Raw genomic sequence first — 13,868 nt, 5'->3', positions numbered from 1 at the left:
AAAGGGCATAGCCACAAAGTGTGGAATAGCAAAAGCTTTATTTAGTACAGCACATCCCACCCAAAGAGGTTCTCTGGTCTGAGGGACAGGAGCCAGAGAAGTCGTATGGGGTGATCCACGTGGGGGATATTTAAAGGATCTGTAGGGTGGTCGAGCTAATATGACGTAGTGAAATCTCACCAGCTGGCAGACAGTCGTTCTTTTTCCAAGGACTCCTGGGAAGTTTCTTTTGGCGCGCATGGGTGTGGCGGTTCCAGCCAGAGTTCTCAGGTCTGGTTTCTCACATGACCTTCCTCCATTGCCCACCACCTTACACTGAGTATATGTAGATATATAAGTTTCCACCCTCACCCAGCCAATAGTCTACTTTTAGGAAGCCAGGGAAAGTAAGGAAGTATTATAGTTGGTTTCTTTTTTTTTTTCTTTTTGTATTTTTCTGAAGTGAGAAGCGGGGAGGCAGACAGACAGACTCCCACATGCACCTGACTGGGATCCACCCAGCATGCCCACTAGGGGGCGATGCTTTGTTCATCTGAGAGGTGTTGCTTTGTTGCTCTGTTGCAACCAGAGCCATTCTAGTACCTAAGGCAGAGGCCATAGACTAACTTTGCACCTTTGGAGCTTTGGTTGCAGGATGAGAAGAGAGAGACAGAGAGAAAGGTGAGGGGGAAGGGTGGAGAAGCAGATGGATGCTTCTCCTGTGTGTCCTGGCTGGGAATCGAACCTGGGACTTCCACAAGCTGGACTGACACTCTACCACTGAGCCAACCAGCCAGGGCCCTATAGTTGGTTTCTTTTTTACTTGTTAAGTGGTATTTAGTCATCTCTTATCAGTGAGAAATGTATTTTATAAATGTACTTGATTTTTACCCCACCCTGTATGGCCACAGTATCTAATTTTTTAATTCTATTTTTCTTTGTTCCACGACCCTAATAATTAAAATGTCAGGTTTTCAAATCCCTTATGTGCACTGAGGGAGATTCTAAAAGACACGGAGTCTTTGGCCAGCAACTCAACTACCTTGAATAGTTTTACAAACATGCATTTCCAAAACCCAGACCTCTGAGGAAACCCTTGGGAAAATGGAGAGTGTTTCTCTGAGGGTCCAGGCTGCCTTCTGCAAAGGTCAAGGCCAAACTGGCTAGTAGGAGAAAGGCATTGCCTCCTCCACTACATGCACAAGACTAATATTTCAAGCCAATTGAAGGAATCTGTGGACCAAAAAAGAAGCCACATTTTAAATCTGACAAGTTTGGGGAAGGCTGTATGTTGGCCTCACAAACACAAAGACCTTAAGTAACCACATAGGACAGTCTGAAATTAAAACTTCCTAATTAAATTTGAGTCATGGTGAGTAGTCATGTCCTAAGCCAGTATCTTCCTTGACAAAGTTCAATCTGCACCCTAACAGAGCCTGTACTATCTTTTTGCATCTATGAGAACATACCCTTGGAATGCCAGAGTAATCCCTCTTCCCCAGACCCCGCAGGGCACACACACACAGCACCAAAAGCAAGACCACAGAAGTCCTCATTTTTCTTGTTCCCCAAGTACCATCTCTAGATTCTGTAAATGTTTGTTGTTATCTACTCTATATCCAGCAATATAAAAGAGGTGTCTGTTTTGATTTTCATCCAATTCTAGGGATTTCTCTGCTTTGTTTTCTCACACCTCCCTTGCCTACTATCAATGGATTTCATGTAACCCTCTTATATTCCTCCTTTGATTGTAATGTATAAAATAAGTACAAAACTTCCACGCTCTGAAGCATTGTCTCAAACCCTTGAGATTTTGCTTCCTGGAAATTATCATCAGTTGTACTCGAATAAACTCAAAAAAATAGATTTAAAGTAAGGTGACCAATTGTCCTCTTTTAGGGAGGACAGTCCTTCTTTTGTAAGTTTTGTCATCCCTTGAAAAGTGTTCTCCTACATGTCCTCCTTTTTGATATTGAAAGACTAATTTGTGAATGTCCATATTTGATCAATGCAGAGTTGATCCATTACATGTGATGTGACATATTTGTATTTGACATGACGATTTGTCAAGGATCAGCACAGTGTGGTAAGATGCGATTATGAAACGCATGCACTCCACACAGAAGACCTTGAGAGAGCGCGAGATATACCGAGCGCGCAAATGGCTTTGTGTACTCCTTACTGAAACACAACATGGCACATATGACATTGTAGACTCACGATTATTTCTTTCTCAATGAATATTCAATCATAGACAGGTAAGCAGAATTCACATTTTATTAATTCATTATCTATTTAATAATTTCAAAATATTTATAATTTTATTTATAAGTATTTTCCCAAAATTCGAGTTTTAAAGTGGAAATCTAACCTCAAACCATATCTATTAATAACGCATTTTGATTAAATAGTTGCATAAAACAGACTTTTTAAATTAGAAAATGATAAATATACTCGAATATCACTCCAAATTAGTGGTTTTGTTTGATATTTGTTTTATTAATTTAGCTCCTGGAAAATTCACCTACCATGATGTAACATTTTCAGTTCCTAATGTGCTTGCATCGTTCATGTAACTCTATATTTTATTTTTAATTTTAAATTTCATTTAAGGAATGGAAAAATCCAAAAAGAGAAAATGCCATTTCAACAATAAATTGAAAAAGGAATTTCCAGTCCTCATATCAAAGAAAGATAGCATTGTGTTTTGCAATATTTGCAGCAGAGAATATTGTATTGCAGTTGGGGCAGAGCAGCAATAACGAAACACTTGACCACCAACAAATATAAACAATCATTAGATGCATCAGCTTCCAGTTGTAAAGTAACAAGTATTTTTAAAACTTCAAATTATTCTGAAGATGAAAAACAGTTGGCTGCAACGGAGGGAACATTTGCATTTCATACCATAATTCGCATCAAATTTTTTGTAATATGGATTGTACAGCTAAATTATTGAAAATGTCTCACAATGCAAAAGTTTCATGTGCCAGGACAAAATGCGAAGCTATTTTGAAATCAGTATTTAAAAATTACTGTGACAAAATATAATACTTTCAGAGGACTTGGAAACTGCAACATTTGTAATGACTTTATCTGATGCATCAAATCATAATAAAATTAAATTGTATCCAATAATAGTTAGGTATTTTAATGTTACCAAGGACAGTGAAGTAAAAATTTTAAATTTAGAATCCATTGAGAGTGAAACTTCTGAAATTTTGACAAACCATTTGTACAGAGTAATAAATGAAACAATTTGAAATCCAAAGTTGTTGCGCTAACAGCTGATAATACAAATACAAATTTTGGTGGGTGAAGACACAAAGGGGTGAATAATGTGTATGTAAAATTACAAGAGTTACTCCAAAAGAAAATACTAGGAATAGGTCGTAATACACATATTTTGTGAAATGCAATCAACACAGCATCATGTGTCATACCAATTGATGTAAACATAATAATAACTACAATTTATTTGCATTTTAATCGTTTTACCATTCGTGTTGCTAACTTTAAAACAATTTTGTAAAGAAGCAAATGTTGAATACAAAATCTCTTAGGATATTCAAAAGTTAGATGGCTTGCTCTAACACCTGCTATAGAGCGTGTTCTACAATTATTTAAGCCTCTCTGTTCATATTTTTTAAATTTAGACAAATGTCCTAAAATCCTGGAATTGTTTTTCAATAAAATATCTGAGATATTAATGTATTTTATACATAATCAACATCTATTCTTCACAAAACAATTCAAAAGATTGAAGATGAACACATTTCAGCTACAAAAGTTAGTCTTATTTTGAATGACGTTATCCTTCAATATAAATATTGTTTTAAACAAAAATTTCTTTCTGTATTTATAAAAATAAAATTGTCAGACTTAGAGGAATCAAATCTGCACATAACAGAAAAGTTTATCAAAGAAGTGCAGAATTTTAGCCCTGGCCGGTTGGCTCAGAGGTAGAGCGTCGGCCTGGCGTGCGGGGGAACCGGGTTCGATTCCCGGCCAGGGCACATAGGAGAAGCGCCCATTTGCTTCTCCACCCCCCCCCTCCTTCCTCTCTGTCTCTCTCTTCCCCTCCCGCAGCCGAGGCTCCATTGGAGCAAAGATGGCCCGGGCGCTGGGGATGGCTCCTTGGCCTCTGCCCCAGGCGCTAGAGTGGCTCTGGTCGCGGCAAAGCGACGCCCCAGAGGGGCAGAGCATCGCCCCCTGGTGGGCAGAGCTTCGCCCCTGGTGGGCGTGCCAGGTGGATCCCGGTCGGGCGCATGCGGGAGTCTGTCTGACTCTCCCCGTTTCCAGCTTCAGAAAAATACAAAAAAATAAAGAAAGAAAGAAAAAAGAAAAAAAAAGTGCAGAATTTTTACCAGACATGTTTCCAATATATCAAAAAATGGTCTGAAACAAACATTATTGGAAATAATAGTTTTCAATGATGCTTTTTGACTTCATCGCAAGTATATTGGACAGATATTGAATCTTGTCTTGAGTTTTTATCTAAAGAAATGACAGACATCAAAATAAACAATTGTCTCTGAAGAAATTAGAAGAGTGAATGTTTATTTAAATTCTAAAAAATTAATACAATGTCAAAATTGATAAAAGGTGGGTAGAAATATTCAGCCATTTAAAAAATAAACATATTCCATGTGAAAATTTATTTATTCTTGTTTAATTTAGATTGTGCTGCCCTGGAACTAATGCAGCAGTTGAAAAAGTTTTTCAATTGCTAATGATTTTTAGACAAATGAGAAATCGAGCTTGAATGTTGATACTCTAGCTGCAGCACTTGCCCTAAAATTCAATATGAGGGATATTTCTTGTTCAGATATTTCCAATATATTGTTACAAGATGATATATTGACAAAAAAATATTCATTCAATGGAAAAGTACTCATTTAGATAATATTATGTAAATGAGTACTTTTTCTTACAATTATTATTAAAAATTAATAGGGCCCTGGCCGGTTGGTTCAGCGGTAGAGCGTCGGCCTGGCGTGCGGGGGACCTGGGTTCAATTCCCAGCCAGGGCACATAGGAGAAGCGCCCATTTGCTTCTCCACCCCCCCCCCCCCTCCTTCCTCTCTGTCTCTCTCTTCCCCTTCTGCAGCCAAGGCTCCATTGGAGCAAAGATGGCCCCGGCGCTGGGGATGGCTCCTTGACCTCTGCCCCAGGCGCTAGAGTGGCTCTGGTCTCTGCAGAGCGACGCCCCAGAGCGGCAGAGCATCGCCCCCTGGTGGGCAGAGCGTAGCCCCTGGTGGGCGTGCCGGGTGGATCCCGGTAGGGCGCATGCGGGAGTCTGTCTGACTGTTTCTCCCCGTTTCCAGCTTCAGAAAAATACAAAAAAAAAAAATTAATAGGCCTATAAGCATAATTACAATATAAAATATTACAAATGTTTTTATTATGCATTTATCATATTTTAGTGTATTCTTGTTGCAATGAATAAAATGTTTGTTTTATTTACGATATTGTTTTCTTCGATTTATTTTTGTCCTTTTCATTGTAAAAAAGTTGGTCACCTATTTTAAAGGCTTCCTAAGTTTACAACCCCTACAACATCACTGAGCAAAAACCCAGGCAGCAGCCAGGGCCCAAGCAGAGACCGCCCCACTGCCGCCACCCCTGGCCGCGGGCATCCAATGCATAACACGCGCATGCGCAGCCACAAAGCCACCCAGCCAGCCCCACTCTCTTCAAGCCTCTGCCCTTCAGACCGGAAGGAGTTGCGGCCACTTCCGCTGCTCAGCGATCTGCGGTTTCCTGGGTGATGACGTGGGTTCAAGCAGCATCTTTGGGACCTGGTGGTGAAGAGGCCGGGGACGTGTTTGACGAGGAAGCGGATGAGTCGCTCCTGGTGCAGCGGGAATGGCGAAGCCACATGCAGAGACGAGTCAAGGTAAAGCCGTGGGGAGGGCGGGAGGCCGGAGACTGCGGGCCGGTTCGGCGCCCTGGCCCGGCGCGGCGTTCCGGCGCAGCCCGCGGGCCTCCCTCATCCTGCTAAGTCATCCCCTTCGCCCACCACTCCCGCAGTGGGTTACTTACAGCGTGGGAAGCCGCTAGGCGGACGGCTGCAGCTCCTGCGTGTAGGAGAGACGCTCGCCCGACGAGAGCAAACTGTCAAAACTTTGAAGAGATTAATGAGAATCCAGGGCGGGGGTGGGGGAGAACTGTCCGCCCTGGCTGCTAATCATGCTGTCGGAGGACTTGGACACCGTTTACCGGCTTGCTTGAATGGGTGAGCAGCCTAAAGCTGGCGGTGATATTAATGCATATGGAAAAAGTGAATCTAAGGATGTTGTCAAAAGACAGTAAGGGAAAGCTAATATGGAATATAGGTGGCTAGGTAAGATGGTATTAAAGTTGGTTTCCTTTTTATTAGGTGTGATTTATCCAACTCTGATTTGTCTCTTTATTGAGATTAAGCTTAATACCATACACCCACAGCCAAGTGGAGTACTCGGAGCTTAGTTCAATCAGGGCCAAATAGTGAGGTCCGCGTCCACTTAATACCCTTGCCAACAATTAAATTGCCCTAAATCTGCTTTTGCTTAATGTTTCAGTAAAATAATTGCTTAGCCCAACGACCATGTTATCAGTTTCAGGAATTCCTCATGCCAGGCTGGGACACTTTTTCTTGAGCGTCTTTTGACACGAAAAGCATCTTTTGTGGCACTAGAGTAAATGCAGGACGAAAAGCCCTGCCAGTGGTGAATTTGCAATTTAGTTGAATTTAGGTATCAAGCAAAATTTCCAAAGCCAGATTTCTTATTTTCCTTTTGCTAAACCGATTTTCTCTTTCCCTACTTCAGTTAATTATCCAAGACTTTTGATAACCCTACTTACTACCTCCTCTCTTTACTTACCCACACCAATCCAATCATTTGCAAAGGGTACAGACATGGAATTCTCCAGGTATCCTTTCTGTGAAGCCATTACTAATACAGGATTTTTAATGAGATAAACTATTAATGCGTTTTTATGAGAAGTGTAGTCTACTTTGTGTGGCTATTCCATATCTTTTAGGGCCCTGTTAACACAGGAAAGGCTTGTTTTTGCTGATTTTCTAAATTGGTTCTATGGCTTTCTAGGAAAAACTATAATGGTTCACTTGATGTTAGTTACAGCTGCAGTTCTTAATTACTTATTTTTAGGAAGGCTATAGAGATGGAGTAGAGGCTGGCAAAGCAGATACTCTTCAACAGGGCTTCAATCAAGGTTATAAAGAAGGTGCAGAAGTCATTATAAACTATGGACAACTCAGAGGAACTTTGAGGTAATTTTTAAAATGTAAATGCTGAGTCACGTTAACCATTTTACTATTGGAGGATTTTATAAAAGTAGTATGTAAAAATAAAATGCTTTTCGTAGTGTTAAATCCAGAAGAGTGCTGCAAAGCATTAGATTAATATTGCCTTCAAAGTCAAGATCATCAGTTTATCCATTTTAATATGTGAGCCCGTTGTCGTATAGCAAAGAAAAGATAGAAAGGTATATTATTTTTGCTACCTTAACTATCACCAATCTATAACTCAAAGTGGTTTAAAATATCTTCAGGTTTTGAATAAAGCTTTTAGTCTTGCACGTGTGGCAGAACACAGTATGAAAGAATTCTAGAGTAGAAGTACATGATGAAATATACAGCTGGTAATAGAGAGAAAAGTTATCTCATTTACTTTAGTGCTGCACATTGAATACCTGTCAAGATTCCATAGCAGTCATGGCATAGTTCAGGGCCAAATGGTTAAAGGGCATGTGGAGCTAGGAGCATGACAGGGTCATCCTCTTTGATACTCTGTCCCTTTTAAACTGCCCTCTCGAGAGAAAAATGCTGCAAAGAATTACTGATTTTAAAAAGGGTAGAAAATAAAAGTTATCAAAACAAAAAAAAATTATTGTGTTTAAGGTTTTAGAAAATTCAATGGTCAGGAATCAGAATTTGTAATCTACTACCATAATAAAATGATCATGTTCATTTTCACATCAAGTTAAATTAATTAATCTTTTATAAGCTCAGAAAGTGTATTGCTAAAATCTTTTATATCAATCCCATTTTTAAAACATTACTTTTCACAAAAACCATTTTAGGTCATGATTATCTGAACAATCTATAATATCAGCAAAGAAAAGTACTATCTGTACTAGAAAAATAAAGAAAGATATTAGGACCTAGAGAAATCTTACTTTCTTCAAGATAATTGTTAACTCAGCAAACAGTATTTACTTAAAACAAAATTGGGAAAGTGAAATTGCCATAAAAATGTTTTTTTCCAACCTTTATTTTTTTATGGCAAGCAACTGCTGTATATGATTAGAACAATGGTTTTCAACCTTGGTTTCACCTTGATGTCAGCTGGATAACTTAAAAAAATAATACCCCTAGAGATTCTGATTTAATTGGTCTGCAGTATGACCTAGACTTGAGAGTCTTAAGAGCTCCTCAGGTGATTCTAATGTGCATCCAAGATTAAGAATCACTAGTTTAGAAGCTGTTGATGTCCTTAAAGGAGAAACTAATTTTTCTGATATCTCTCTCTCCCTCCCCCCTCCCCCCTTCCCTTTGAATTGTATCCCTACTCAACAGAAGCTACACAATCATAAGGGAAAATCTAAAATGAGGAAAAGTGAATGTGAAGCTGTGAAGGAGGATTTATGAATAAGAAACAGTTTATATGATTAAGCCCAACTATATAATTTCTCTTTTTCTATTGAAACATAATATCCTTATATCTTTTTAATCTTATTTTATCATTTTTACTTTCCTGATTTTGACTTGCATTATTATTAATTCAGTTTGCATGGAGTTGTCTAGAAAAGAAACATGTAGGGCTTAGCATCAAAAATTCTAAAAGCCTGTGCTGGTTGAATTTTTTTCTTATTTAACACTTGTTTCTATTTTTATTCAGTGCTTTGCTCTCCTGGTGTCACCTTCATGATAATAGTTCGTCTTTGATCAGTAAAATAAATAATCTTCTGGACGCAGTTGGCCAGTGTGAAGAGTATGTGCTCAAACATCTGAAAGCAATCACCCCACAGCCCCATCTTGTAGATTTATTGGACTCCATTCAGGATATGGAACTTCATCATGTAGTTCCAGCTGAGAAAAAGACTGATGAAGCTGAAGATAAAAGGCTCTGTGAAAATGATGCTGAGCTTAACAAAAATTGTGCAAAGAGTCATAGTGGGGTAGATTGTTCATCTTTAGAATGCTGTGGAACACAGGGGTATGCACATTCTGAAAACCCAAGCATCACTTGGATTTTAGAACAGACAGCCAGTTTAGTAAAACAGCTGGGACTATCAGTAGACATATTTCAGCACCTCAAACAACTATGAAAAGTATTTTCATTTTTCTAATGAAAATGTTCAGAGGATTCCTTAGAGCATTCTGCTTCTTACGGTTTACCAAAATTTGTACTGATTTCTACCCTGCACACTTCACTACCCTTCATGGAAGTTTGAAACGTCTTCAGAATTAACACTATTAAATGTAATATGAGCCTTTTTATCTGCCACTGGTCATATTTTTATAGTTTAAAATATGCTCAGAAATTATATTTGTCATTGTCATTTTCAAATTTCTGATCAAAACCAAGCATTTTCAGACTCACTAAAAACCTGAATCACATATTTTGTAGGACCTACCCAACTCTGTGCTCTGTCACCATCAGTTGGTTAGGATCTCATACCAGTTAATCAGACCAAAGTTGCCAAAAATAATGACAAATGTAAATAGATATATATAGATACATAGATGATATATTGAAATTAAGAGTCTAGGCCTGACCTGTGGTGGCGCAGTGGATAAAGCGTCGACCTAGAAATTCTGAGGTCGCCGGTTCGAAACCCTGGGCTTGCCTGGTCAAGGCACATATGGGAGTTGATGCTTCCAGCTCCTCCCCGCCTCTCTATCTCCCTCTCCTCTCTAAAATGAATAAATAAAATAAAAAAAAAACTAAAAAAAAAAATTAAGAGTCTATAAGAAGCAGAAGAAATTTTTAAACTGATTATTAAAAACATACTGCAACTACTAAAATTAGTTTCATGTTAATTAAAAGAAAAAATGGCCTGACCTGTGGTGGTGCAGTGGATAAAGCGTCGACCTGGAAACACTGAGGTCACCAGTTTGAAACCCTGGTCTTGCCTGCTCAAGGCACATATGGGAGTTGATGCTTCCTGCTCCTTCCTTCTCTCTCTCTCTCTCTCTCTTTTCTAAAATGAATAAATAAAAAGTAAAAATGTACGATTCATTGAAAAATACAGAATATATACTCACAAAAATTAGGGGATATTTTAAAATTATGAATCAAAAAATAGCATTTGATCATTTTTTATTAAACGAACATCAGAAAAGCAAAGGAAGTTTAATTATGCAAATGAGATGCAAAACCAACTTATTTCATTGGTGAAAATGCATTATACAAAAGGCTGAAAGTACTGGAGTATCTACATGTTCCCTGATTACCTAATTTTTGTGAGGAGTGTACATTTCATGCTCAAGTGCTACTTAGTTTTTCCAAGTATTTAGGAGTCAGTGTTTCCTAACAAATGTACCATATTCTTACATCTAAACTAGTTTTGCTTTGTATCCACGTAGGAATAAAGCACTAGAACCATTGACTTATAGCATTATTTTTAGTCAGGCATAAAGTTAGATAAAAACTTTTGTTCTGGGACCTAAGCATTTAAGATCAGGAAAGATTTTTCATCACTTTTTTGCCTGAAACATAAATTTATGTGAGGTACCAGACTTCAGAGGTGCCCAAATAATTGCCCCTATTGATAACCATAATTGCTTTTCACCAGTATTTATATCTACTATCTAATCTAAAAGACATACTGAAATAGTGAGAAAATCTCATAAAATATGTCTTTCAAGAGCTTAAGAAAATGCACTACTGTGATCTACAACCTCCTCAATATTCACTGAACATTGGGGAATTGAAACAACAAATTTGAAATCAGAAGACCATATAGTGTTTCAGGGTTTGCTGAAAATAGCAAGTTATACTTGGCAGCTGTTTGTTTTTTAAGTGTGTTTTTCTCTCTCTAGATGTAAACAATACTTCAGAAAATACTAATTTTCACATTTTTGGATGCAGGAAAATCAAATTCTCATGAAATATTAAAAGCAATCTCTAAAGTCTTCATGTTGCTCTGTTGGGCGTATTAGGTATGGAATGTTCATTCTAATATCTATCCCAAGAAAGTCACCCTGATTAAAAAATACGAAATTTTTTCTTCAGCTCATCCTGATGATTTTCTGACAATAGTCCTTACCACCAATGGAAATACGGTATTTTACTATAGATGTTCTTAGAAAAAGAAGTCAAGAAAATTAGCTGAGTTGATGAAGCTGTTGGGTTGAAAACATCTCTTAAAGTTGTTTGCCTTTTGCCCTGGCCGTTGGCTCAACGTTAGAGTGTCGACCTAGCGTGCGGAGGACCCGGGTTCGATTCCCGGCCAGGGCACACAGGAGAAGCGCCCATTTGCTTCTCCACCCCTCCGCCACGCTTTCCTCTCTGTCTCTCTCTTCCCCTCCCGCAGCCAAGGCTCCATTGGAGCAAAGATGGCCTGGGCGCTGGGGATGGCTCTGTGGCCTCTGCCTCAGGCGCTAGAGTGGCTCTGGTTGCAACATGGCGACGCCCAGGATGGGCAGAGCATCGCCCCCTGGTGGGCAGAGCGTCGCCCCTGGTGGGTGTGCCAGGTGGATCCTGGTCGGGCGCATGCGAGAGTCTGTCTGTCTCTCCCTGTTTCCAGCTTCAGAAAAATGGGGAAAAAAAATAAAAAAATAAAAATAAAATAAAAATTAAAAAAAAAAGTTGTTTGCCTTTTAAAAAATCCGGAAGTTCCTGAACTGCAAAGGAATGTTAATGGTAGGCTCCATGAATGTGAGCCTCAGTACCTCTTTTCCCCCTTTTCTCTCTCTTGGTTTCTGTTTGTTTTTATCTTTTTGTGTTTTTGTTTATTTTATTCTGTGAGTCTCAGTATTAGTAACAACAAGAGTGAGGGAAAGAACCCTTGTTCACCTGTGTCTTTTACCTTGCCTCATATGTTGTAGGCCCCACAAGTCTTGCAATGATAAGGCCCTAGGTCCCTGGTCGGCAAACTGCGGCTCGTGAGCCACATGCGGCTCTTTGGCCCCTTGAGTGTAGCTCTTCCACAAAATACCACGTGTGGGTGCTACCTTGATAAGAAAGGTACCTACCTATATAATTTAAGTTTAAAACAGTTGGCTGTCAAAAGAAATTTCAATCGTTGTACTGTTGATATATGGCTCTGCTGACTAACAAGTTTGCGACCACTGCTAGGTGACCAGAAATGTAAGGCAAAACTGCCCCAGAGCAGGCAGCCCATTTCAAGACCGAGACCCAGTCATTAGGTCTGTGTGATATGGCTCCCCTAAAAACAGAATTTTTGCCTTAAATATGTTTTTCTAGATGCTGACATATTTGGCATTTTTCTTTGTTTTCTAAAGGTGAGGGTGGAGAAACCCACAATATTTTGCTTTTCTGACATTTCAGTTGCTAGAGCTGCTGAGACCACCAAAATTTTTTGATATGTTTATCACAGGAAGTAGGCAGCTGAATTTATCTACCTGCATCATTATCTCATTTATATCCTTAGCACTACTTGTTAGCTGCTTTGTGGTAAACCAAAATAAAAGCACTGAGCCAAGTCCAACTTGATTTTCACCCATCTTCAAACTAAAATTAAAGGTTTGTGTTCCAGCCTAAGATAGAGAGGAATAGTGTACACATAGAGAAACCAAAGATATATAGATATATATAGGAGTAGAATCTTAACTTAGTTTTTAAATCTTATTCTTAATTTCAGACCCATAGGTGAAGTAAATAGCATATGCTATGTTAATAAACTACCAATCAGATTACTTCTCTCCAGAAATTCTCAGAGCTCCATCATGAAGATACTTCACCATAGTTGGTTTCTCTTATTTACTGCCTCTTCCCAACACACTGGAAGAGGAGTCTGCTCACTGTCTCAGGTTGTCTTTTCACTATTCACACTCAGCTTCAAACTGCTTTTGGCTAAGGTCACTGATGGCTAATGTCACTAAACTGCCGCCAACTTGTTTTCAGGTCTAGCACGTGTCGTCATCACTGGGCTTTTATAATCCCTCCTGCAGCAACACTTTTTCTTCTACTTATTTCTACTGGATAAATTATACATTTGAATTTTACTGCAGGGAAGAGTTTAGAACATGAGTCCAAGTGATTTTGAGAGTACATTTATTAAAGCTGGGGACACTGAAATAAGGGCCTAGAATAAAAGAAGCAACAGGAGAGAGCCTAGCTAGAGCTACTGTTGATTCACTGACGTGTCAGAGAAAAGGGGATCTTGGTTCAGGGGGTTAGCCTAGGACAAGCTGCCACTGTCCATTGCTCCTCTGCTTGCAAGTCTCCTGGTGACCTGTAGAGTTTAGGAGATGTACTCCTGAAAAGGAAGAAAGGTGTGGGCAGGCTCCCAAAAGGAAGAGTGCCTATATTTTGTTTTTAGAGAACAAACATTTATGTTTGCCTCTCTTTGATGTTTATTTTCATCTTGCATGTTAATAAAACTCCATATATACAAATTGTGTTGTTGTCTAATAGGCTAAACTGTAACAGTAGACAATAGTATTTACTAGTCACTTAAGAAAATTCACTAATGAATAAATAATATTAAAATATAACTTTTAAAGATACAAAATTATAATTATAGTATAGTTTCAGCTAAGAAAGGGCAAAGAGAAACTACCAAAAAAATATTGGTTTCTATCATAGTATCTAATAAACCATAAGAAGGAGTTGGGAGAAAGAGGCATGGTGTTAACAATATACAGACATTATTCAGAAATCTTTATATATATTTGTTTGATCCTCATAACA

At 38.7% G+C, this 13,868-nt stretch overlaps 1 protein-coding gene across 1 annotated transcript; it reads left to right on the top strand.

The window, feature by feature from the left end:
* Positions 1 to 5,704: 5,704 nt before the first annotated feature.
* Positions 5,705 to 13,573, top strand: YAE1 (YAE1 maturation factor of ABCE1). The gene is made up of 3 exons (XM_066272116.1): positions 5,705 to 5,878; positions 7,134 to 7,255; positions 8,886 to 13,573. The coding sequence occupies exons 1-3, from the start codon at positions 5,750 to 5,752 to the stop codon at positions 9,313 to 9,315; spliced, it is 681 nt and encodes a 226-aa protein (XP_066128213.1). The 5' UTR covers positions 5,705 to 5,749; the 3' UTR covers positions 9,316 to 13,573.
* The last annotated feature ends 295 nt before the right edge of the window (positions 13,574 to 13,868 follow it).

The sequence above is a fragment of the Saccopteryx bilineata genome, chromosome 4 (assembly GCF_036850765.1).
Source record: "Saccopteryx bilineata isolate mSacBil1 chromosome 4, mSacBil1_pri_phased_curated, whole genome shotgun sequence".
Taxonomy (NCBI): Eukaryota; Metazoa; Chordata; class Mammalia; order Chiroptera; family Emballonuridae; genus Saccopteryx; species Saccopteryx bilineata.
This window is presented reverse-complemented; position numbering and strand designations above follow the sequence as displayed.